This window comes from Bos indicus x Bos taurus, chromosome X (genome assembly GCF_003369695.1).
Source record: "Bos indicus x Bos taurus breed Angus x Brahman F1 hybrid chromosome X, Bos_hybrid_MaternalHap_v2.0, whole genome shotgun sequence".
Classification (NCBI taxonomy): Eukaryota; Metazoa; Chordata; class Mammalia; order Artiodactyla; family Bovidae; genus Bos; species Bos indicus x Bos taurus.
In genome coordinates, this window is record NC_040105.1 from 66,419,467 (window position 1) to 66,444,640 (window position 25,174).

Consider the following 25,174-nt stretch of genomic DNA (forward strand, 5'->3'; position numbering starts at 1 on the left):
TGAGGTTGACCCTGTGGTCTACTCCAGAGACTGATCTGCACTTGCCTAAAATTAAGCCTCTCTCTTCCTTATTTTTAAAAACAGTAACATTGAGATCTTCTTCACATACCATATAATTCATCCATTTCAAGTAAATAATTTAGTGGTTTTTAGGGTTCGCAGAGTTCTGCAACCATTACCATAATCAATTTTAGAACATTTTCACCATCCCTCCAAAGAAATCTTGTATCCATAGTAGTCACTCCCCATTTCCCTTCAACACTTGTCCCATCATTTCGTACCCACCCCCAGCCAAGCAATCACTCATGTACTTTATATCTCTATAGATTTGCCATACTATTCTTATAAATGCAATCATACAATATACGACTTGTTATGTCTGGGTTCTTTCACTTAGCATAATGTTTTCAAGGTTCATCCATGTTGAAGCATGTATCAGTACTTCATTTCTTTTTATTGCTAAAAACATTCAATTGTGCAGGTATATCACATTTTATTTATCCAATGAGTAGTTGATATACATTTAGGTTGTTTCTATTTTTTGACTATTACGAACAATGCTGCTATGAACATTCATGCATGTGCACAAGCTTTTGAGTGAACATGTTTTCATTTTTCCTGAATATATACCTAAGAATGAAACTGCTAGATCATATGGTAACTCTGTTTAACCTTATGAGAGTTGCCAGACTCTTTTACAAAGTGGTTGTACTATTTTACATTTCCATCAGCAACATATGAAGGTACCAATTTCTCCATATCTTCAGAAACGTTTATTTTCTGTCTTTTTGATTACAGCCATCCCAGAGGGTGTGATATGGTATCTCATTATGGTCTTCATCTTCATTTCCCTAGTGACTAATGATGTTCAGCAATTTTTCATATATTTATTGGTCATGTGACTATTTTTGGAGAAATGTCAATTCAGATTCTTGGCCCACCTCAAATTAGGTTATCTTTTTGCTCTGGAGTTGTGAGAGTTCTTTACATACTCTAGATACAAGTTTCTTACCAGATATATGATTTGAAAATATTTTCTATCATATTGTGGGTATTTTTTCACTTTCTTGAAAGGGTCCTTTGAAGCCCAACAGTTGTTAAACACAAGTTTATCTTAAGTTGACAAATTCCATTTTATTTTTCCTTTATTTGCTTATACTTTTGGTGTCATATCTAACAGGGCCTAACCCAAGGTGAGGAAGATTTAATCCTATATTTTTCTCTAAATGTTTGTTATAAACTCAAAATTTCCCCCATAAAATTCATATGTTGAAGCTCTAACCCTCAATGTGACTGTATTTAGAAGTGAGGCTTTTAAGGAGGTGAAGTGAAGTGAAGTTTCTTAGTTGTGTCCGACTCTTTGTGACCCCATGGACTATAGCCTACTAGGTTCCTCCATCCATGGGATTGTCCAGGCAAGAATACTGGAGTGGGTTGCCATTTCCTTCTCCAGGAGATCTTCCCAACCCGGGGATTGAACCCAGTCTCTGACATTGTAGGCAGACGCTTTACCGTCTGAGCCACCAGGGAAGTCTAAGGTTTAAGGAGGTAATTCATGTTAAATGAGGTCATAAGGGTGGGGCCCTTATACAATAGGGATTGGTATACTTATGAAAGGAGACATCAGGAGTGCACACACAGAGAGAAAAGGCCATATGAAGACATAGCAGGGAAGGTGGCTGTCTGCAAGCCAAGGTGAGAGGATTCATCAGAAACCAGCACTGCTGGTTTCTTGATCTTGGACTTCTAGCCTCCAGAATTCTGAGAAAATAAATCCCTGTTCTTTATGCCACCCATTCTGCAGTATTCTGTTATAGAAGCCCCACTGGATTAAAACCTTTTACAGTTTTCCTTCCTACATTTAAGTCTATGATTCATTTTGTGTTAGTTTTTGTCTATGGTAGAGAAGAAGTCCAATTTCATTCTTTTACATGTGGATATTCAGTTTTCCCAGCATCATTCTTTCCCCATTGAACTATCTTGGCATCCTTGTCAAAAATCAACTGACCATGTGTTGCTTCTGGACTCTCAGTTCTATTCTGTTATTCTATGTGTCTATCCTTATGCCAGTATTACAATATCTGGAAGTAGGTTTTGAAATCAGAAAGTGTGAGTCCTCTAACTTTATTCTTCTTTTTCAAAATTGTTTTGACCATTCTGGGTCCTTTGGATTTCCATATACATTTTAGAAACAGCTTGTCATTTTTTACAAAGAAGACAGCTGGAATGTGCACAAGAATTGCACTGAATCTATAGATCAGTTTGGGGAATGTTGCTATCTTAACAGTAAGCATTCTAATCCATGAATATAGGATGTCTTTCTAATTTACCATCTCTCATTCTCTTTATTTGTTCCTGTGGAGTTGAGTTATGATTTGGTTATCTTTTTCTTAATTCAATATAGCTTTGCTCCCACCCACCTCCTTGGTTCTGATATTATCAAATATATTTACATTTTTATATGCTATAAGCACAACAATACAAGTTATTGTATAAAACAAGTTTTATACAATTGATTTTTAGGTCAGTTCAGTTCAGTCGCTCAGTCATGTCTGACTCTTTGTGACCCCATGGACTGCAGCACACCAGGCTTCCCTGTCCATCACCAACCTCTGGAGCTTGCTCAAACTCATTTAGGTCAGTTAAGATAAGAAAAAAGAAATATGTAATTATACCATATTTTATAATTATTCTTTACCAGTGGTCTGGTTTTTTTGTGTGTGTGTGTGTGTGTAGATTCCAGCTACTGCTTTTGGTCACCTGATTTTAGTATAAAGAACTTCTTTTAATATTTCTTGTAAAGTAGGTCTGGGCTTCCCAGGCGATGCTAGTGGTAAAGAACCCGCCTGCCAATGCAGGAGACATGAGTGTGTTCAATCCCTGGGTCGGAAAGATCTCCTGGAGGAGGATATGGCAACCCACTCCAGTATTCTTGCTTAGAGAATCCCAGGGACAGAGGAGCCTGGCAGGCTACAGCCCTTAAGTTTGCAAAGAGTCGGACATGACTGAAGCAACTAAGCACCTCACATAGGTCTATTAGGAACAAATTCTCTCACTATTTATCTGGGAATGTCTTTATCTCAGTTTGTTTTTTTGAAAGATAGTTATAAGATTCTTGGTTATACTTCCTTTCTTTAGCCTTTTAAACATATCATTCCACTGTCTTCTGGCCTCTACTTTTTTTTGGAAAAGAAGTCAGCAGATAATCTTATTTGGGTTCCCTTTATGGTGGCTCAGACGGTAAAGAATCTGCTTACAATGCGGGATACTTGGGTTCGATCCCTGGGTTGGGAAGATCCCCTGGAGAAGGGAAAGCTCCAGTATTCTTGGCCTGGAGAATTCCATGGACAGAGGAGCCTGGCAGGCTACAGTCCATGGGGTCGCAAAGAGTCAGACACAACTGAGTGATGTTCACATACATAAGAAGTCATTTTTCTCATATTGCTCTCAAGATGTTTGTTTTTAGCTTTTAACTTTTTCACTATGATGTTTCTGGATATGAATCTCGGTTTATCCTACCTGGAAATCTTTGAGCTCCTCGGATATGTAGATTAATGTTTTGCACTAAATTTGGGGTGTTTTCATCCATTGTTTCTTTTATTTCAATAAAGATTGATTTTATTTTTTTGGCTATGCTGGATCTTCATTGCTATGTGTGGCCTTGATCTAGTTGCAGAAAACAGGGGCTACTCCATAGTTGTGGTGCATGGGCTTCTCACTGTGGTGGTTTTTCTTGTTGCAGAGCATGGGCTCTAGGCACATGGGCTCAGTACTTGTGGCTCTCAGGCTCTAGAACATGGGCTCTGTAGTTACAGCACATGGGCCTAGTTGCCCCACAGCATGTAGAAACTTCGTGGATTGAACCTGTGTACCTTGCATTGGCAGGCAGATTCTTAACCAGGGAAGTCCCATTATTTCTTCTAACATGTTTTCTGCTCCTTACTCTTTTCTTATTACACACGAGTTGGCAGTGGTTGGTGTCCTACATTTCTCTGGGGTTTTATTCATTTTGCTTTATTGTTTTTCCCTGCTCTTCAAACAGCATAATCTCTGTTGATCTGTGTTCAAGTATGCTGATTTTTCCCTCTGCCAGCTCAAATCGATTGAGTCTCTCTACTGAGGTCCATATAGTCAAAGCTATGGTTTTTCCAGTAATCATGTATGGATGTGAGAATTGGACTATAAAGAAAGCTGAGTGCCAAAGAATTGATGCTTTTGAACTATGGTGTTGGAGAAGACTCTTGAGAGTCCCCTGGACTGCAAGGAGATCCAACCAGTCAATCCTAAAGGAAATCAGTCCTGAATATTCATTGGAAGGACTGATGCTGAAGCTGAAGCTCCAATACTTTGGCCACCTGACATGAAGAACTGACTCACTGGAAAAGACCCTGATGCTGGGAAAGATTGAAGGTAGGAGGAAAAGGGGACAACAGAGGATGAGATGGTTGGATGGCATCACTGACTTGATGGACATGAGTTTAAGCAAGCTCCAGGAGTTGGTGTTGGACAGGGAAGCCTGGCATGTTGCAGTCCATGGGGTTTCAAAGAGTCAGAGACGACTGAACGATTGAACTGAACTGAACTGAGTGAGTCTTTTGGGCTTCCCAGGTGGCTCAGTGTCAAAAATCCACCTGCCAAGCATGAGACGTGGGTTTGATCCCTGGGTCAGGAAGACCCCTGGAGTAGGAAATGGCAACCCACTCCAGTATTCTTGCCTGGGAAATTCCATGGACAGAGGAATCTGGCGGGCTACAGTCAATGGGGTCGAAAAGAGTTGGACATGACTTAGTGACTAAACAACAACAAAATGAGTCTTTCATTTCAGTTACTATATTTTTCAACTTTCGATTTGGTTCATTTTTATCTCTTTCTTGAAATTCTCTATTTGATGAAATGCAATAATTATATATTCCTTTATTTCTTTAAGCATGGTGTTCTTTAGCTTTCTGGACACTTTTATAGTAACTGCTTTGAAGTCTTTTTTCCCTAAATTCAACATATGCTTCCTCTCAAAGGCAGCTTTTACCACCTGCTTTTTCTTCTGTTGGCTCAGGCTTTCTTGGTTCTTTGCATGCCTCATAAATTTTTGCTGAAAACCAGATATTATAGATAATATATAGATATTGATACTTTCCCTTATGGGAATTGTTTACCTGTTTATTTGTTTGGTGACATGGATTATTTCAGTGAAAGTTATTTACCCCATAGTATGCAGCCCCTGAAATTGATCCTCAGAGGGTGCTGCCCTGGATATGTACACTGTCACCCCAGGAAGATAGTGGTTTTAGCTTTAGCAACTTGTCTCTTTCTGTGATCCATTACACTTGATCTTAGCCATAAGGCTGAGAAGGGATCTGTGATCTGTCTCTGTTGGTATCAGATGTTAATCTCCACTAACTGTCAATTAATTGTTCTATTATACTGTACAAGGCCCTGAGGCATAAATTGTTGACTGTTTCATTCAATTAAATTCAGGTCGCATTTCATGTAGTCTTTGATGCCAGTCTTTGACAGTTGTTCTAATCCTGGGAGGACTCTTTTTAGCTCTCTCTTTCCTTGGTTCTCTGTTAAAATGGCTAGCTAGTCTACAGGATAGCTTATTGCTTGTATTATTGAGTTATCAGACTCCTCTTAATTTCTTAGAACCAAAATCTTCATTGTTTCTGAGTCTTGAACTTCTCCACATTCTGTTCCCAAAATCAGTTCTTTTGGGAGGAGCTATGGAGTTTTCTGTTCTTACGGCCTGCCCTACCATCCATGCTACTAGAAAAGTGGGTCAGGCCTAGTATTCTTGGTCTGCTCTGCCTGTGGTTAAGCATCCACTCCATTAGTGGTACTAGGGGGTAGGAAGGGAGTTCTAAACCTCTAAGTCATTATTGACTGGATTAGAAATTCTGCAACACAGAGCTGGGGAGAGTAAGAAGTGCTGGTAATCTATCTCTCTCTTGGGGAGATATCACAGCCTTAGACTGAGAGCTGGGGTGTGGAGTGGGGAGGGAGCCTTGTATTCCTGGTTGCATTCACTTCAAATAGTGCTTCTGTCATGGTGAACTTGGGGCAGGGGAAGGAACAGGTTGTGGCCCAAATGCTATACTTTCTTACTGTTAAGATTTAGATATCTTTGAATAAATGTTTTTCCACTTGCTGTGTACCCTTAGGACAATTTCCAGTGACTTTAAATGTTTGGTTTTTTAAAATTAATTTTCACCATTTATGGTTATTTTGCTGGGGAGAGGGTCTGTGGAGCTCCTCTGCTACTATCCTCTAAGTTGCAATCAGCTTCTGTCTAAGCCTTTCCTTGAACCAAAGTTGAGATTTCTAAGAATTCAAAAATGTTCAGAGAATTGCTAAATTTTACATAAGGATCTTTCATATTTTACTTCTCAATTATCTCTCACAAATCTTCTTTTTTATCCTCAAGACAACTGCCTTACATAAATTCTACATCATTTCTTGCCTAAAGTATTTAAAAACTTCTAACTAGTCCTCTATCTTTTAAAAAAATAATTTTTATTTATTTATTTTTGGCTGTGCTGGGTCTTTGCTGCTGTGCAGGTTTTTCTCTTCTTGCAGAGAATGGGGGCTTCTCTCTAGTTGCAGTGCACAGACTTCTCATTGCAGTGGCTTCTCTTGTTGCAGAGCATGGGCTCTAGGGCGCGAGGGCTGCAGCAGTTGTGGCTCCTAGGTTCTAGTGCACAGGCTCAATAGTTGTGGCACATGGGCTTAGCTCCTCTGCAGCATGTGGGATCTTCCTGGTCCAGGCGGCAAACCTGTCTCCTGCATTGGTAGGTGGATTCTTTATCACTGAGCCACAGGGGAAGCCCCATCTTAATGTTCTCCTCCATCCAATCTATCTTCCTGCTATTTAAAACTTTCTTTATTATTTATCTTGAGTGGCTTTCTATTGACTATAGACTAAACTCCAAACTCCAAACTACTTAGCATGGTATGTTCATGTGTACTCAATCGCTAAGTCGTGTCTGACTTTTGTGACCCCATGGGCTGTAGCCCACCAGGCTCCTCTTTCCATGGAATTTTTAAGCAAGAATATGGAGTGGGTTGCCATCTCTTTCTCTAGGGGATCTTCCTGATCCAGGGCTTGAACCCACATCTCCTGGGTCTCTTGCATTGGCAGGCAGATTCTTTACCACTGAGCCACTTGGGAAACCAAAGCATGGTACACAGGCCCTTAAACAGTTTAGCCCCAAGTTTTTAGCTCCATCGCTTGCCGTTTTTCCAGATCTATCTTACACTCTAACCAAGGAAGATATCTAGCCTTACCCTGACGGCCAGTACATTTCAAACTTCTATGCTATAGTCATTGTTATTCCCTTCCCTTTTTTGGATTGTGAATTTCTACTTATTTCAACTTATTCCTCAAAGACTTGCTTGATAAAATATCTACCTTATGCCAAGTACCTATCAAAATCAGCTCATGGTGTTGAAAATCAAATGTTAAGTCAGGAATCAACAAACTTTTGTTGAATGAATGGTCTCTTATAAACCTCTTTAGTATATTTCTGCTTCCCTTTGAGGCTCAAAAACCACAAGGGATATTTAGACACTGCTTTGTAGAAAAACACTCCAGAGTTGGTATTAGAATATTAGATATGGAATTATAGTTACCATTCTACTTAAATAAATTAAATAAAATCTACCTAAGTGAAAAGTGACAGTGTTAGTCACTCGGTTGTGTCCAGCTCTTTGCAACACCATGGACTCTAGCCCACCAGGCTCCTCTTTCCATGGGATTTTCCACGCAAGAATACTGGAGTGGGTAGTTATTCCCTTCTCCAGGGGATCTTCCTGACCCAGGCATCGAAACCAGGTCGCCTGCATTGATGGCAAATTCTTTACCGTCTGAGCCACTCAAACCTACCTAAAAGATACATTTATTCAGGGAGAAATTTCCCCTCCAAAAGAAAGGAGTATGTGAGTAGACATAATTTTAAGAAAAGGTTATTCAACCTCTGGGATGTGTGTTGTTCTAGAGGGGGAAAAAAAGGGAGGCTTTATCACCAAGTATTTATTTCTGCAAGAAAAGAGAAAAGTATTCTGGGGTAATTCCCACCCTGAATGCCCTTAGTATGAAGGAGCTCTGTAATCAGATAGAAAGATAAAGAAACTGAAATGTCAAAGATGTGGTATTGTGAGAAGTACATGCATTTACTCAGGAAGATCTTGTAAAGTCCTATTTAATTTATAAACTGAATGTAATCAGATTCTTAGTCCTCCCTAATTTAAGAGAAATAAAAGGAAATTATGTTGGTTGTTATAATTTTCTTTTCTAGTAAAACATCTAAAATGATTAAAAAAGCCATCTGAACAGGGTGTGTTATTCAATAATAGAAAACATTGAATTCTGATTCCAAAGTTAATTCTCTTAATATAAATTAGATGCCTATAGACAGATGCCTTGTATATAATCCATTCATAAAGAGTAGTACAAAGTAGGTGATGTTAATACTAATAAGCAATAAACCTTAGTCCTTCTTTCCCATTTTATAATATCTGGGGATTAATAAAAGACATAAAAATACCTGTCTAAAGAAAATCCCAGATTTCCTGGTTCTCAATTAAAAATATATATTAATGAGTAGTCCATACTTGTGCTAACTATACTTTAGAGAGTTTCTCTGTATAAAATTTACAAAATATTATATTTCCAATGTGTATCTTTGAGCAGTGTAAACATCCATGTTGTTTTCTGGACAACACCTTTGGAGAAGCCACATGTGCCAGGGCAAGTGCTCCACACTCAGTGATTCCTGTATTTCTGTCCTTGTACTGACCTGAGGCAGTCATTTGTGCTAAGAAGAGCAGGTACACAGAGGTAGCATCCAACTGCAGGTGTCCCCACTGATCATCACCCACTACAGTGGCACAGGTTTTGGTGTTGTACTTGGCATGGAGGCTATCCTTGGTACTCTGACTATACTTGAAGGATTCTACTTTATCCACCTGAAGAAAACAGAAACAGTAAAAAGAAGGGTATGAAGGAAAATCAACCCATATGCCATACTTCAATAGTACTCTGACATACATCACTCCATTTGGCCTTCAGGCAACTGTGAATATTTAAAATGCATTGTTACCCCTTTCCCCCTGCTGTCATTATTTTTCAATTTAAACAATTTAATTAGAAAATAATATCCATCGAACTCAGCTATTTCCTATTCATCACCTCTCTTTCACTCTTCAGATGGTTGTTTTGCTGTTTTGTAGATAAAAACTGAGATGCAGAGAGATTGAGTGAGAACAGCTTAGTAAGAGATAATTGAGTTGTAAAAAAGATACATTTGTTCCTGAAACAGAGGTAGACATTTTGAGGTAAAGTAGAACCAAGAAGATATATTTTGAAGGAGTAATAAAAGGAGCTGGGGAGAGACTCATGGAATGACAAAGAAAAAACATGAAAGAAAGCTGGAACCAAGGTCAGAAAAGAGACATTGTGCAAGGGACAAATGAAAGACTTATTACCTGAAATTTCTATTTGATTACGTGTGCATCTGATATATGATAGTAACTATCATATCTTTAAATATAGTCCAAGAAATTAGTGACTTTAAACCTATTTGGTAAGGTGGAAAATACAAATATCTAAAATGCAAAAAATTAAAAAGTAGCAAAGAATGAAAAAAATCATGGGTGTGAAACAATCCAGTAGAGAGATCACTGATCAAGTTCAGAAGTCTGGACTTGATTTCTTTTTACTTTAGACTTTTTGGTGCCTCGGGATGGTCATTTTATTAATCTGGGCCTCAATTTCTCCTTCTAATAAAATGTATTCTTAGGTCAAGAAAATCAGTTCAGAGTCAATGAGTATAACACGTGTAAAGAACTCCTAGGATAAAAATAAAATACTTTCTTTTAGTGAGACACTTTTGAATGGGAAAAATATCATAAGCAAACCCAAAAGATAAACCAGACACTGCTAAAAATATTTGCAGTGCATGTGACAAAGGATTAATATCCATCATGGAGAGGCACTCCTCAAATAGGCAAGATAGAGACAGCCTGAAAGAGAAAGAGGCAAAGGACCTAAAAGGCAATTAATAGAAGACAAAATACGAATTTTCAACCCCCACATGAAAGGATGTTCAACTTGACTCAAGATCAGGAAAATGCAAATTAATTCTAGAAGATATAAATTCTTGGCCCCTTATCTCCAATTCTAAAATCTAAAACATTTCCAAAATGTTTTTTCCCCCTAAGTTTTGTATCAAAATTCATTTGGTGGCAACATCTGATTCAAACTAACATGGGACTATTTGGAGTTTTTATTAATTCCACTTATTGTGAAAAATGCATGTTTTCCTATAGAGAGTCTAATGTTTCTGACTATAGAGTGATATTTGGATTTTCTGAGGGCATAACATAATATATGGTATATATACTGTTCCGTTCAGTCACTCAGTCATGTCCGACTCTTTGCGACCCCATGAATTGCAGCACGCAAGGCCTCCTTGTCCATCACCAACTCCCGGAGTTCACCCAAACTCACGTCCATCGAGTCGGTGATACCATCCAGCCATCTCATCCTCTGTCGTCCCCTTCTCCTCCTGCCCCCAATCCCTCCCAGCATCAGAGTCTTTTCCAATGAGTCAACTCTTCGCATGAGGTGGCCAAAGTACTGGAGTTTCAGCTTCAGCATCATTCCTTGCAAAGAACACCCAGGACTGATCTCCTTTAGGATGGACAGGTTGGATCTCCTTGCAGTCCAAGGGACTCTCAAGAGTCTTCTCCAACACCACAGTTTAAAAGTATCAATTCTTTGGCACTCAGCTTTCTTCACAGTCCAACTCTCACATCCACACATGACCACAGGAAAAACCATAGCCTTGACTAGACGGACCTTTGTTGGCAAAGTAATGTCTCTGCTTTTGAATATGCTATCTAGGTGGGTCATAACTTTCTTTCTAAGGAGTAAGCGTCTTTTAATTTCATGGCTGAAGTCACCATCTGCAGTGATTTTGGAGCCCAGAAAAATAAAGTCTGACACTGTTTCCACTGTTTCCCCATCTATTTCCCATGAAGTGATGGGAACAGTTGCCATGATCTTCGTTTTCTGAATGTTGAGCTTTAAACCAACTTTTTCACTCTTCTCTTTCGTTTTCATCAAGAGGCTTTTTAGTTCCTCTTTACTTTCTGCCATAAGGGTGGTGTCATCTGCATATCTGAGGTCATTGATATTTCTCTTGGCAATCTTGATTCCAGCTTGTGCTTTGTCCAGCCTGACATTTTGCATGATGTACTCTGCATATAAGTTAAATAAGCAGGGTGACAATATACAGCCTTGACGTACTCCTTTTCCTATTTGGAACCAGTCTGTCGTTCCATGTCCAGTACTACCTTTTAAAATCTGAAAAATTCTGAATTGTGAAATTTATTTGGTCTCAAGGGTTTCAGAGGAGTTTAGAGACCTGCATCACTTTTTACTCAATATACATAATTGCATGTACAGTACTGATGAAATATATAAAAGAAATCATTTGTAGAGGAGGGGGAAAAGACTGGAAGACAATACTTCAGTGGTAACTGGATGGTGAAATCATGGGTGACATTTCCCTCCTCAATTATACAGATTTTCTAAAATTAGTATGTACTATTTGTGAAATTGAAAAAAAATAAACCGTATATACGTGTGTGTGTGTGTGTATATATATATATATATATATAAATTATCATGTGCTTTTATTGGAGAGGGTGCATTAACAATGACATACCTGTCTAATCATGCAGTGCAGCAGTCCCCTCATCAGCTTCACTACACTCTGCAGAAATAAATGGAAACAAGCTGTTATAAACATCCCTAGATGCAGGAACACTTACTCAGCAACTGCAGTTGGTACATGACCTTTTGAGAACAAGTAACCTTATCCTGGGTTCCTATTTACATGGCATTTACTTTATAGGTACACAGAAGAGCAGATTGCAGCTAAAAGTGGAACTGAAACCTGCAGTTGGTGACTCCTTCAAGTTAAAAAAAATACAAGCTCCAACAGGTTTGTGTAAAACTAAGTCAACTATCCTATTAGAGGACATTCCACCTGGAAAAAAATGGGCAAGTTAGCTCAAAAATCATAACGCTATGAGGGTATTTAAAACATATCCTATGTCCTAGAAAAGCCAACATCATCACTTTTATTTTTTTTTCTAAACTAGCCAAGACTTATCTTCAAGAGCCCATAGAAATATTATCTGGACATTTCTCTTAAAGAATAAATAAACTTCAGAATAATTGTAAACGAGAATTGTTAGTGCAACTCAACCCTCTTGCCCTGAAAAAAAGCCCAAACTTAAGTCTCAAGTCATCACTATTCTCTTACTAGGGCTTGACAATTTCTAAAGTGGTTAGTGTTCTAATCATAACCCTCCAAAATTCTGATTACCAATTATATACTATGGTAGTTGGTATAATATAGTAATAATTGTATTTATTTATAATATAGTATAGTAATAATATATGATACTAGTTATACTATACTAGTTAGCATAATAAATATAGTAATAATATAATAAGTTTATTTAATTATAGTATAGTAACAATATACTTGTTATACTACATGACACCAGAAGGGTCCATCAACACTGGCATGGATAGGCAGTATGTTTTGGAAGAATACAGCGTCACAGAGCTTCTCCATTTCTCTAAGCTTTCTGTTCCCCAGTCCAGAAGAAATACAAGCAGGTTACTCCAAGGAATGCTGTCTCAGAGGTGGCTTCAGGACACCTCTGAAAACTAACCTAATACTTAGGAGCTGCACTATTCTGCTATTCCTTCAAAATATTCAAATGGGACTACAAGCTGTAGGCATGAAAAAGATAAGAACCTATTAAGTTATGTTTCAATTCTTTCTTAAATCTTTTACTGAGGGTAAAATAAAGTGTTTTCTTGGCAGAGTTCCTTTCCTTAAGTAATTTCTGTCTACCAATGGTCCAAGGGAAGAAATAAAGAGAATGATAGAGAGAACAAATAGGCAGTGTGTGATCTTGTCATCCTTTAAAGCATGAAGCATTTGTTACAAAGTAGTGAAACAATGCAACCTCTACCAGAAAATCTCTATTACTTCGATCCTAATGGAAGAGATTATCCTTTATTATACTGTTTTAGACAGTATTAAACACAGCCTGCTTACTCTGCGGGGTGACTTTGATTCTGAATTCTCTTCTACAGGTCACTAACATACTCACAGATTTTTTATCCCATTCTTTCAACTCTCTTTACTATGCAATCCTGCTACTACCACAAATATTTTCTTTAATTTAAATAAGTCTGGGGAATTATAGATGCAGTGGAGGAGTCCTGATTGCCATCCACTTTTGTCCTCCTGGAATGGCCACTCTCAGCCATTTTTTTCAAATTCCAAGTCAGGATAAAATTAATAAGAAGCATGGAATGGTTAAGAATGAAGAGAAGTATCTATATTTTGTATTCCCCTAAACTGCCCATTCCCTGATTCAGGTGCACTAGCTGGCATTAATTATACATGTTTATACGTACACTAGGGCTTCTAATCAGACCAAATGACATCGTCTAATTTATCTTTTTTGAGGATATGGATCTATGTGCTTGTGAACTGACTGATATAAATACAATCAGATACACATGAGCCTCTATCAGGCTTTGTAAAACATAAAGAAAACGGAGACAGGATAGATATACTTTTTAAAAATACGAAACTACAAAAAGAAAAACTGTAAACTACAAATATAGTCTACATGACAATTCTGGCTTATCCTTAAAAATCCAACTCCTCTATGAATCCTTTCTTGCCTTGTTCAAGGGAAATTAGACTTTCCAGCTGTGTGTTCCTGCAGAACTGTGTACTTATCTCCTATATACAGTACCTACATTATCTGTCCTAATGTGCTGTAACTATGTTTATACATCTCCCCACCTCCAATTAGGCTATGAACTTCTTAAGAAAAAGAGGCAGACAGATTCAGAAATAAACTTTTAAATTAATGGATTACGCAGACTATACTTTTAAAAATACATATTTCATGTGTGCAAGTAACTCTCAAATGGCTCACCAAGAAAAAAAGCTGTGCACCTGTATGTGCATGTTTATGGAGGGGATGCAAGTATGACAACACGTTAAAAACTAGTGAATCTTAAAGAGTACATACAAATATGTTTATTTTACAATTTCTAATATTTTCTGTAAATTTATAAGTTAAAAAGTTGAGATTTAAATATAAACATTTTGTTCCATTTAATTTTTATATCTATTGCAGGGCTTGGCACATAACAATTACACAAGGTTTGTTGAGTGAAAAACTGAACATGTTGAATGGCATTGACCATAAGTGGTTTAGAAGTTCCAAGAAAACAGTCCTGAGAAAGAAGTGATCACTGTAAAATTGAGAAGTCTGTGAATAGAAGAACCACAGAAAATGTAGGATTGACATCAGGCTTCACAGGTGAAGAAACAGCTCATAAAATAATCTGGAGATGGAAATGTCTATGGCTTCCCTGAAGGAGGGAGGAAAAATTCAAAAGGACTGAATCTGAAGTCATAAGACCCAGGTAGTATTCATGGTACCACCAAATGCCAACTTCATCTCCCTATGTCAGTCCCTTCCCCTGTAAATTAGGGAAAATGATACTTAACTCACAGGATGTTATGGGAATAAAATACTAGTAATTATGGGAAAGCATGGCTTCCTTGGTGGCTCAGACGGTGAAGAATCTGCTCACAATGCAGGAAAACTGGATTCAATCCCTGGGTTGAAAAGAGCTACTGGAGAAGGGAATGGCTACCCACTCCAGAATTCATGCCTGGAAAATTCCATGGACAGAGGAGCCTGGCAGGCTAAAGTCCATGGGATAGCAAAGAGTCATACATGACTGAGCGACTAACACACACACACACACACACACACACACACAGTACAATGAAGTTTTTACACATATGTCAGACATTTTCAGCAAGGGACTGGTAGAGGGGTAATGAAGATACCAACCTGGCTGGAACTGGGGGTAGAATGCAGGGGACCAGCATGATATAATATTGAAAAAGCAGCCTAGGACCAAACCCTAAAGACTCTTGACTATCAATCCAAAACATTTGGATTTTACTTGTAGGGAAATGAGAGCTACAGAAAGATTGCTGAGAATGAAAATAGACAATTTATATGTTGTTTTCACAAAAGTGTTAAGTGATCAAGGTTTAAACTAAGGCTGAGGCAGCAGGGAATAGAAAGGAGGGGATGGAGTCAAGAAAAATGTAAGAATTAACAGACTTTGATCTTCATGTATCAAAAGGCAAAAGAGACAAATCAAAAATCACCATAACGGAAGCCCTTTTCAAACACTATAGAACACTGTGCTGTGCTTAGTCGGCTCAGTGTCCGTCATGTCCAACTCTTTGCGACCCCACAGACTGTAGCCCGCCAGGCTCCTCTGTCCATGGGAATTCTCCAGGTAAGAATACTGGAGTGGGTTGCCATGTCCTCCTCCAGGGAATCTTCCCAACCCAGGGATCGAACCCAGGTCTCCCACACTACAGGTGGATTCTTTACTGTCTGAGCCACCAGGTAAGCCCAAGAATTCTGGACTGGGTAGCCTATCCCTTCTCCAGGGGAACTTCCCAACCCAGGAATCAAACCAGCACTAGTCCAGGAAATTCTAGAAAGACTGTAAATATATATCCCTGTCTTAGATTCAAAATGCACATCAGTATATTAAAGGCTTGGAGAAATTACAGAGTAAAGAAGCCTGCTGTTTAACATAGCTCCAAACTTAGTCAATCTAGTGTTCCATGGAGCACACTATGGAAATGTTCGAAGTAAGGTTGTCCAGGTGACTGGTTGAATGAGGACACCAATAAGAAAAAAAGGACATTTGGTGAGTTTTTGTTGTTTAGTAGTCTATTTTGTTTGTTTTTAGTAGGGAAGCTGAGGTATCAGACCTGCTGATTTTGAGAAACCATGATATATTCAGGTGCAACTGACCAGAAGACAAAATGAAAATCTGGTATTGAAACTGAAGTGAGGTTAAAGTTAAAGATGAAGCTTTGGAAGTCATTCTCATAAAGGCAACAGTTAAAGCCATGAGACAAAAATGAGAGAATACACAAAGAGAATAAAACTGAGGAAGAAGTTTTTCAGCTGGGGGCAGCCAAAGAGCTAACTCTATTTGTGTGCCTATTTATTTTTATGGGTGTGAATTTATATCTGTGTGATTAAGAGAAACAGCATTTGTAAAAACATATATGTACATACTTCTATTCTCAATGTAGGATGGATAGTCACCTAAGTTCTTGTCCCCTTTTCATCCAGAATTTTCCTTAGTTCTTTGACATTATTTCTCAGAGAGAAACCTAGGTAAGAGTTAGAAGGGTAGAAATGATTAACAATCAGTGGTTTGGGAAAATCCACACAGTAATGGAAAGTTGACAGTAGATGTGAATTTAATCTATGAATTTACTATATTTGATTTCACTTATGCTCATTTATTAGCCATAGATCAGTGATTATCCCTGGCTGCACTTTAGAATTAACAAGGCAGTTTTTTCTCTAATAGTGATTCCCCTGGGGCTAGAGATTTATCTAAGTTGTTCTAGGGTGAGGTCCAGTAAGGGTATTTCTTAAAAGTTTCTCAAGTCATTCCAATCCACAGCCAGAGTTTAAAACCATTCATGTGTAGTTGGGGAAAATCTAGCTCATGGCCTGCTTTTGTAAATAGAACTTTTTGGAACATAATCATGCTTATTCATTTATGTATTGCCTCTGGTTGCTTTTGCATAGTAGTGGAAGAGCTGAGTAGTTGGGTTGAGACTACACATGAGCCACAATGCCAAAAATATTTACTATCTGGCCTTTACAGAGATGGTTTTTCTGATCCCCAGTCTAAATGAACTGAGTCAGGTTTGAGGAAAAAAATTAATGAGACTTAATAATACAATCTGTTTTAATTCATAATAAAAGTTTGTAGAAATTTTAGAATTCTCAGAGAAATGTTTCTTTTTAAAAGATGTTTCTTATTGCTATAATGTTTTTTAGTTATTCCAAGGTTATCATTGTGGTGGTATAGAAAATATTTTTGTGCTGTGTGAAAAACTGCTTAACAGAACATTAAAATTTTAGAATGAACAATGTCTTGTTCATTTTTCCCTCTTCCTCTGTTAAATATTTTCTTCCTGGGACACATGAGGAAAAATGTCAGCTTTGTAGAATGACTGTTCTGACACAGATTTCTTCCAACAGTATTGAAAAAGAAATCTGTCAAATCATACTGGGTATAAAATCTTAGTTATTGTTCCACTAATATAAAATTCTAGCAAAACATAACAAACAAAATACTGAGATCGAAATAGCAAAACAGAGTAGGACATAGGATGGGGGAGGGCAGTAGCATTACAGATTTTTTTTAACACTCCATATTTTCCAAATTCTCACAATGGTTATGTATGTCTTCTATAAGTCACAGAAATATTGATCTGTACTTCCTGGGTTAGAGAAAAAACTCCAAGAGCTTTTTTCAGTGGACCAAAGTACCTCTCAATTATGGCTTGAGGGAATAAGAGGTACTTGCTATTGTAGAGGACTACACAGTGACTCTTTCCTACTGCCAAGGACTAGAACCCCACAATATGTTAGTGTCCTTAAAAACAACCAAATCTCAATATTCTGATTTACAGATGAAGACCAGAGTTCAGATTGCCTAACTTTAGGGAGACCTCTTGAGAAAATGGCTGATGTGGAGAGAATCTTTTCCCCTAATGGAAAAGAATTCACATATACCTTACAACTGACAGCAGAGTATCTTAACATTGAGAGTCCCATGTAGTCCAGAATATTATTTTCTTGGTCATTCAAGAGGACACAGCATCCTGTTTCTAAATATTAATAGTTCTATAGAGGATTTTTTTTTTTACTCTGGGAAAGGCCTTAAAAGTTGGCTTAAAAGTATCTGCTGAATCTGACCTTTTTTTACCCCAAAGGGTTGGGGTGGATATGGGGGTGAGGACACACAACAGACTCTGAAACAGTAGCTTAAGGTATAAAAATCAACAAAGTCTTTACTTGTGTCTAGTTGGGAAAGTCTGCTAATTTATATCAGTTACCCTCATATGGTGGTGGTGGTGGTGGTGGCTAAGTTGTGTCCGACTCTTGCAACCCCATGAACTATAGCCTGCCAGGCTCCTCTGTCCATGGGATTCTCTAAGCAAGAATACTGGAGTGGGTTGCCATTTCCTTCTCCATACCTTCATATAAATACCATCTACCTTTTTCAGAAAAGGAAGTAAAATAGTAGATACCTGCCTCCAAATATTCCTCTCAATGACAATAAATATGCTGGAGATTACAAAATACATTTACTTGGAAAGAGGATTACAAATTTTAGCAAAGATCTGAGGATAGGATTTGCCACTGTGACAGAACAGACTGCCCTCTCTCCCTGAATCAGCAAGTTTCATGTTTCCACTGCAAAAAAAAAAAAAAAAAATCAGTACAATACAGGAAAGCTTTATGGAGTGTAATTTCAGCAAGGTGAAGAAGGAGGGAGAAAAGCAAAACACGTCTCTAAGTTCCTGTGGACTACAATTACTTCTGTCTCTGCCACTCCTGCCCCACAGTTCCAGAGTTTTGTATTTTTATTGAGTACCTGTTCCAGTTCATAGGCTTTTGCCTTATCCTCATCTCGGTCTGCATTCTTCCGATAGGCCAGGCCCAAACCCCACACAGCCAAGATGCTGTACACATTATCCCGGACCCAGGCATCTTTCTGGTCATAGCTGGCTGGAAGTAAGCCAGTCACTGGGTTCTGTAAGGGCAAGAAAAAGGGGACAGGCAGGTAACCATAGGGTGTTAATATGAGGAAACAGAGTGTATCAAATGGGTACTGAGGGACTTTGGTTTTTCTTCTATGTCCCCACTCCTGAGTTTTATAATCTCTTCTGACCAAGTGCAAACAAATGCTATCTTGAATAAGGGGAAAGATCTGGCTGAAGCCTTACCAGTCTGAAATGTGGGAATTCTTAAAAGAAAGGAGATGTTTTAACTTTCCAGTTAGAAAGAATGAACTTATCAATGAAAAAGCAGCATTAAAAGAGTAGAAAAACTATAATGAAGTACACCGGTACTTCAGATCTTCACAACAGTCTGCTGCTGCTGCTAAGTCACTTCAGTCGTGTCCGACTCTGTGCGACCCCGAAGACGGTAGCCCACCAGGCTACCTCGTCCCTGAGATTCTCCAGGCAAGAACACTGGAGCGGGTCGCCATTTCCTTCTCCAGTGCATGAAAGTGAAAAGGGAAAGTGAAGTCGCTCAGTCGTGTCCAACTCTTAGCGACCCCATGGACTGCAGCCTGCCAGACTCCTCCGTCCATGGGATTTTCCAGGCAAGAACACTGGAGTGGGTTGCCATTGGCTTCTGCTTCACAACAGTCTAAAGATGGCTAAAAGTTCCTCTACTTCTTTTTTCTTCGGCGGAGGGGAAGGAGAGGGCTCCCAGGCCTGGGGCCCGGTCGGGGTCGGTATCCATAAACAAGCTTCAAAGCATCATACAACTCTGACCCCTGGAACCTAGCTGTGATATGGGGGACGCGGGGGCACGGGGAGGGGAGCTTAGAAGCTCCAGCTCAGGACTCCTGGCTAATGGTCCCTGATTTGGGTTCTGTTCTGGTCCCAACACCTCTTTGCTTCAGGGTCCTTTACGGCCTCCCCAGCTAGGGGGCGGGAGAACCTGCAAAATACACACACACACACACACACACACACACACACACACACACACACACACGGGTTCACCCAGGGTCTCCATTCAGGTTATCACACTGCACATCCTCGGTGATCACAGGCGACACCCATTCACTTACCTGATGGCACAGGATGGTCTGATGCACCAGCCTAGCATAGCCGTCTAGCCGGACCCCGGAGTTACTCCGACTCCTCATCGCGCTGGGTTTCCAATCCCCTCAGAGGACTGGCCAGAGTGCCACAGGGGCCCACGATCTTCCAAGAAAGGAGGTGCCAACGCAGCTCCGCCCTCAGTGTGGGAAGCCCGAGTGCCAGGCCACTGCGGCCTCCAGGGGGCCACCACTCCTCCGCGCCCGTGCGTGCCTCCTGCACTGTAGCGCCCAGCCGAAGTGCCTCTGGCGCCGCTCGCCGCCTCCCTTAAGCGGGTCTGGCCTCCGCGGGTGGCTCCTGCATCCTCCGCTCCACTCGGCGAGACTGAAGGCCGCAGCGGCCCAGAGCTTCAGGTCACCGGCCGCGGCTCCGCCTCCACCTTTCGCGAGACGCAAGCGGGAGGCGGGGCTGGCGCCGCAGGATCCCAGCAGCTGCGCGCGACACCCGGACTCGCCCCGCCCCCCGGCGACCCTGTCCGCCCCGCAGCGGAGAATGTGTCACCGTAGGCAATGTGCTATCATGAGTTTATTTTCGAAACACCTCAGATGGCTATTTCAGTTGTCCACACTTGCTGCGCACACAGGATGTCAGGGAAGCTGTTTTTCTGCCCGCCTAGCTTTCGAAACCCACGGTAACTTCAAACCTGAAAGGAAAGAACGATCGTTTGCGTTCAAGGTCTAAAGAATTGGAATTTCCTGGTCTTTATTATATTTTATCCCTTTGACTCAAAGCTCAGATTAAACTCCTTACTCCGATCCAAACCCAAAAAGAAACAACTCCCAAAGGTACTTTATTCCCCAGAAAGCGGCGAATCGGCGCGCTGGGGAAGGAAGAGGGCAGTAGTGTGCTTTTAGGAAACGAGTGCCCCAGGAGGGAATTGGCCCAAGAGGAGCCGGAGGAGATTGTATAATGGCTTTGGAAGGCTCCCTCGTGCAAACGTAGGTCACAAGGCGGAGGCAACAAAGACTCAGCCTGAAAATAAAGGCAGAAAGGGAAGCTAGAAAAGAAACCTGTAGGTAATGCAGATCACTGGCCGCAGGGTAATCGGTCCGCACCCCGCTCGGGGTCCGGCCCCAGGACTTTTGCTCCCTTTGTTTACTGACCAACCTCCACATCTTGATCTCTGACTCAGACCCTGCAAGTCTTTAAAGTCAAGGCTTAAGTACCACCTGCTCTTTGAATCGCGGGCTAAGAGAATTAGACCGACTGACCTTTCAGGTCCAACTCTGAAAATCTGTGACTCTAACCTTCCCTAGCCACCTCACCTAGGCCACAGTGATTTTGCATTTTCGTTTATCTTTTTTTAAATTTAATTTTTATTTTATACTGGAACATAGTCTTTCCTAGTAAGCTCCCCCCGACCTTCACCCATGCCCAAATTAGCGTAAAATCAGGCACCTAGGAGGTGACTAGCAAATATTTGGTAATGATGATGAAGAAGGAGGGAGGAAATGTTCAGGAACTCAGGTCTAGAACTTTCAGGTTCAACGCCAATCAGTGATATAGTTAGTCGCAGTGATAGAATTCTCAAGCAAATAGTTTCCATTGCATTCACAGGCTAATCAAACCCTCCCGTGACTGGAAAATAACAGCTACTTCATAGCTCAGGTACACGTGAGAAGAAAAAGTCTTTCCAGGGAGAGCTACTTCATTTTGGAAAAAAGAATACTGCCCTGGTCTGGTCCTAACTCCCTGACATCTTACTCTTGGTCTGTCGCTTATCTCCTTGAAGCTACTGCCCTCTGTTTTTCTTCACCTCATCATCCTTTAAAAATATTTTTAAAATATTGAAGTAATATATGTTCACTAAAGAAAATTTGGAAAGTATAGAAAAGTAAAGCAAATCACCCACAATTCCTTCACACAACCACCTGTTAATATTTAGCTTATTTTTTCTAGTCTTTTTATTCTTACTGCATAGACCACCCTCCCCACCAAGTTTTGCAGAAGTATAAATAAATTAGAAAAGCCAAAGGTAGTGTGTAACCAAGAAAGGTAACTGTCTGGTTACCAAGATGCCTTATTGAATGGCATTTACCTTGGTGCTTTCAACCATTACCTTGGTGCTTTCCAGGGTGGGCCTTTCCGTCTGGGAAACTTGATCTCCTCAGTGTCCCTGAACAGGTCAGACTCAGGAGGCTGATCATGCCGATTACCTCATGAGAGACTGATGTGTTAAAATCGGGATCCTAACTGTTAATAGAACAGTGACAGTGCATATTAGCCTGACCACCACATTCCCTCCCTTTCATAATGTATAAGCTTCACTCCTTACAAGTGCTATTTTGTGTTATACAATAACCCTATGAAGTAAATATTATGAGTAACCTGGTTTTAGAGATGGAGAAACTAAGGCACATGAAGATTAATAATTAACAAGTCTGGTCTATGTTGGCTTCGCTGACTCTCCCTTTTCTGTGCTTCCATGGTTCACTGACATATTCTTCCAATCAATTTATAGTCAAGTCTTGCTTATCTGGAAGCCATGTTTCTTGAAGGTGATTTTTTCCATTTGATTCACTGTACATTAAAAATATCGTTTATATACTTAATTTCATTAGTATATAATGGTACCATGTGGGATCTAGCTCCCTGACCAGGGATCAAACCCAGTCCCTCTGTACTGAGAGTGCAGAGTCTTAGCCACTGGACCACCAGGGAAATCCCTATAGTTTAACTTTTGAAAAACATTTATTTTCAAGTTCCTGGGAATATTTTATTGTTGCTTCCTTGTATTACCTGAAAGTTTTAATCATACTAATTTTAAAAAATCCAAACTTTTTTCAACTTCACATTTTATAAATGTTTTCCATTTTATGTTAATTGTCTACATTAATCTTCGCTCTGGTAGATGTTCCAGTTTGCTTAGTTATTCTCTTATTATTAATAATAAACCTTTTGTTATTAAATTTCTTGAACAAAGTAGTTCACACACTGCCTTCTTTCTATTGTTTCCCATTCACTCTCTTTAAATTTTTTTAAAAAATATAAACACAGTCTTTATGAAAAAATTTAAATATTACAGATAAGGTTCCCATGTCTATAACCCATAATCACAGTCCTCTTTATCTCCCTCCTCAAAGGTAACCACTGTTATGGGTTTGGTTTGTATCATTTCAGATTTTTCCCTATGGATTTACACACACACACACACACACACACACACACAGCAATGCATATAAAATATTGTTTTCAGTGTATTCTTTTCATACAGTATAGTATTGTACACTGTTGTGCAGAATACCTTATTCATCCAAAGTTATGTCATGAAGATCTAGTTATGTTATTACATAGAGCTCTACTTCATATACCGCAGTTTATGTAGGCCTTCCTCTGTTGATGAACATTCAGTTTTCTTCCAGGTTAGAGTTCTTGAAAACAATACTTCAGTGAACATACATATATGTCTTCTTGTGAATGCATTCAGGTGTTTTGGAAATAGACATTTAAAATTTTGATATAACCAAAAAGCCATTTAAATGATCTGCATCCACCAGTAGTATACGAAAGCCTCCATTTCCCCCATCCTTACCAATGTAAGATATTATTAAATTTTTATTTTGGGCAGTCAGATAGATGTAAAATGGTATCTTACCTTAGGTCCAATTTACCTGGATAGCAATGTCCTTGAACATCTTTTTATGCTTATTTAATTTATGTGATATTATGTTTATTTATTTCATCTGGATAATAACTATTCATATACTTGGCCATTTCTCTATTTGTACTGTTTTGTAAAAAATTGCATATTCTGTATTTTAACTTAAAAAAAGAAATCCAAAAGAGATAAGGCACATGTATTTCCATAAGTGGTATTCTGTTAACATTATTTATGGTATCTTTTTATTCATATAGCTTTTAGTTTTAATGAAGTCAAATTTATGAGTCTTCCTTTTTGTCTTATTTTAGAAAGCCTATATAATAAGTTGAATGTTGGCCCAACAAAAGATATGTTTACCCAGAACTTGTGAATGAAACCTTATTTGGATAAAGGGCCTTTGCAGATGTATTTAACGATCTGGAGATGAGATCATGCTCAATTTTCCTACTGAGCAGTAATCCAATGACATGTGTCCTTCTAAGAAAAGAAGACACATAGGGAGGAGAAGGCCTTGTGAAGACAGAGGCAGAGATGGAAATGATGCGTTTACAAACCAAGGATTACCAAGGATTTCTAGTGACCGCAAGAAGCCAGGAGGGAAGCATAGACCAGTTCCTCCTTCAGAGCTTCCAGAATAAACCAACTTTGCTGAGATCTTGATATTGGACTTCTGACTTCCAAACAAGGAGAATAAATTGCTGTTGTTTTAAACCACCCATTTGTGGTAATTTGTTATGCCAGAACTAAAAAACTGATAAAAATTTCCTGTCCTCAAGATCATCAACACATTATTGTTTTTTGTAATACCTAATTGTAATTTTTGTAATTATTTTGTTTTTGATCCATAGCTCTCTTAATTCCTCTATAATTTATTTTTACAAATGGGTTCAGATTGAAATTTTATAATGTTTTCTTAAATGTTAGTGCTAAGTGCACTAATACTACTTAATGAGTATTCCTTTCTCATTGAGTTGAAAGGCCATGTCAAGTACCCATGAGTCTGTTTCTGGATCACTAATCTGTTTCATTAATCTATTTCTCTATTCCTTCACCAGAGTTGAACCACCTTGGCTATCCCTGAGCTTTAGTCTTTCCTAAGAACTTTAGATTAATCTGGTCAGGTTCTAAGAAAAATCCTGACTTATTGAGATTGTACTGAATTTATGATTCATTTGGGGAGAATGAATATATTGAGAATATTTAGCTTTCATGTCTACAAACAATGTATGTTTATTCAGACTTTTTCTTTCTTTCAGTAAACTTTATAGTTTTCTCCATGAAAGACTTCTATTTTTTGTAACCTTATTTTTCGGTAGTTTATAGTTTTTGTTGCTATTAAGATTTTTGCCTATTATATGTTAAAAGTTATTATCATATATAGGAAAACGATTTTTATGTTTACCTTAAATCTACTTTCTATCTTAGCTTACTCTGTGTACTAGTTTAAAGGTTATGTTTATGGATTTTCTAAATACACTGTCATATATTTTGCAAATAGTAACAATTGTGAGTTTATCTTTCAATCTTTATAACTCTTATGGTGGAGATTGTTGTTGTTAAGTCACTCAGTCGTGTCTGACTCTTTGCAACCCCATGGACTGTAGCATGTCAGGCTTCCCTGTCCTTCATCAACTCCCAGAGTTTGTTCAAACTCATGTCCATTGAGTCAGTGATGTTATCCAACCATCTCATCTTCTGTCATTCCCTTCTCCTC

General features: G+C 39.0%; 1 protein-coding gene across 5 annotated transcripts in view; it reads right to left on the reverse strand.

Annotated features, from left to right (window-relative positions):
- The window catches only part of PHKA1 (phosphorylase kinase regulatory subunit alpha 1), a 171,787-nt gene extending 151,535 nt beyond the window's left edge, over positions 1 to 20,252 (reverse strand). For 3 of the 5 annotated variants that reach the window (XM_027533405.1, XM_027533404.1, XM_027533402.1), the window contains exons 1-4: positions 19,829 to 20,240; positions 18,617 to 18,775; positions 11,727 to 11,774; positions 8,793 to 8,961 (exon numbers count right to left, since the gene is read on the reverse strand). In XM_027533405.1, the coding sequence (XP_027389206.1) occupies positions 8,793 to 8,961; positions 11,727 to 11,774; positions 18,617 to 18,775; positions 19,829 to 19,906 (454 nt within the window). In that variant the 5' untranslated portion in view covers positions 19,907 to 20,240. Of the gene's footprint in view, positions 1 to 8,792; positions 8,962 to 11,726; positions 11,775 to 18,616; positions 18,776 to 19,828 lie in introns of all 5 variants that reach the window. The other 2 variants (XM_027533403.1, XM_027533401.1) reach the window with 2 other exon arrangements.
- Positions 20,253 to 25,174: the final 4,922 nt, after the last annotated feature.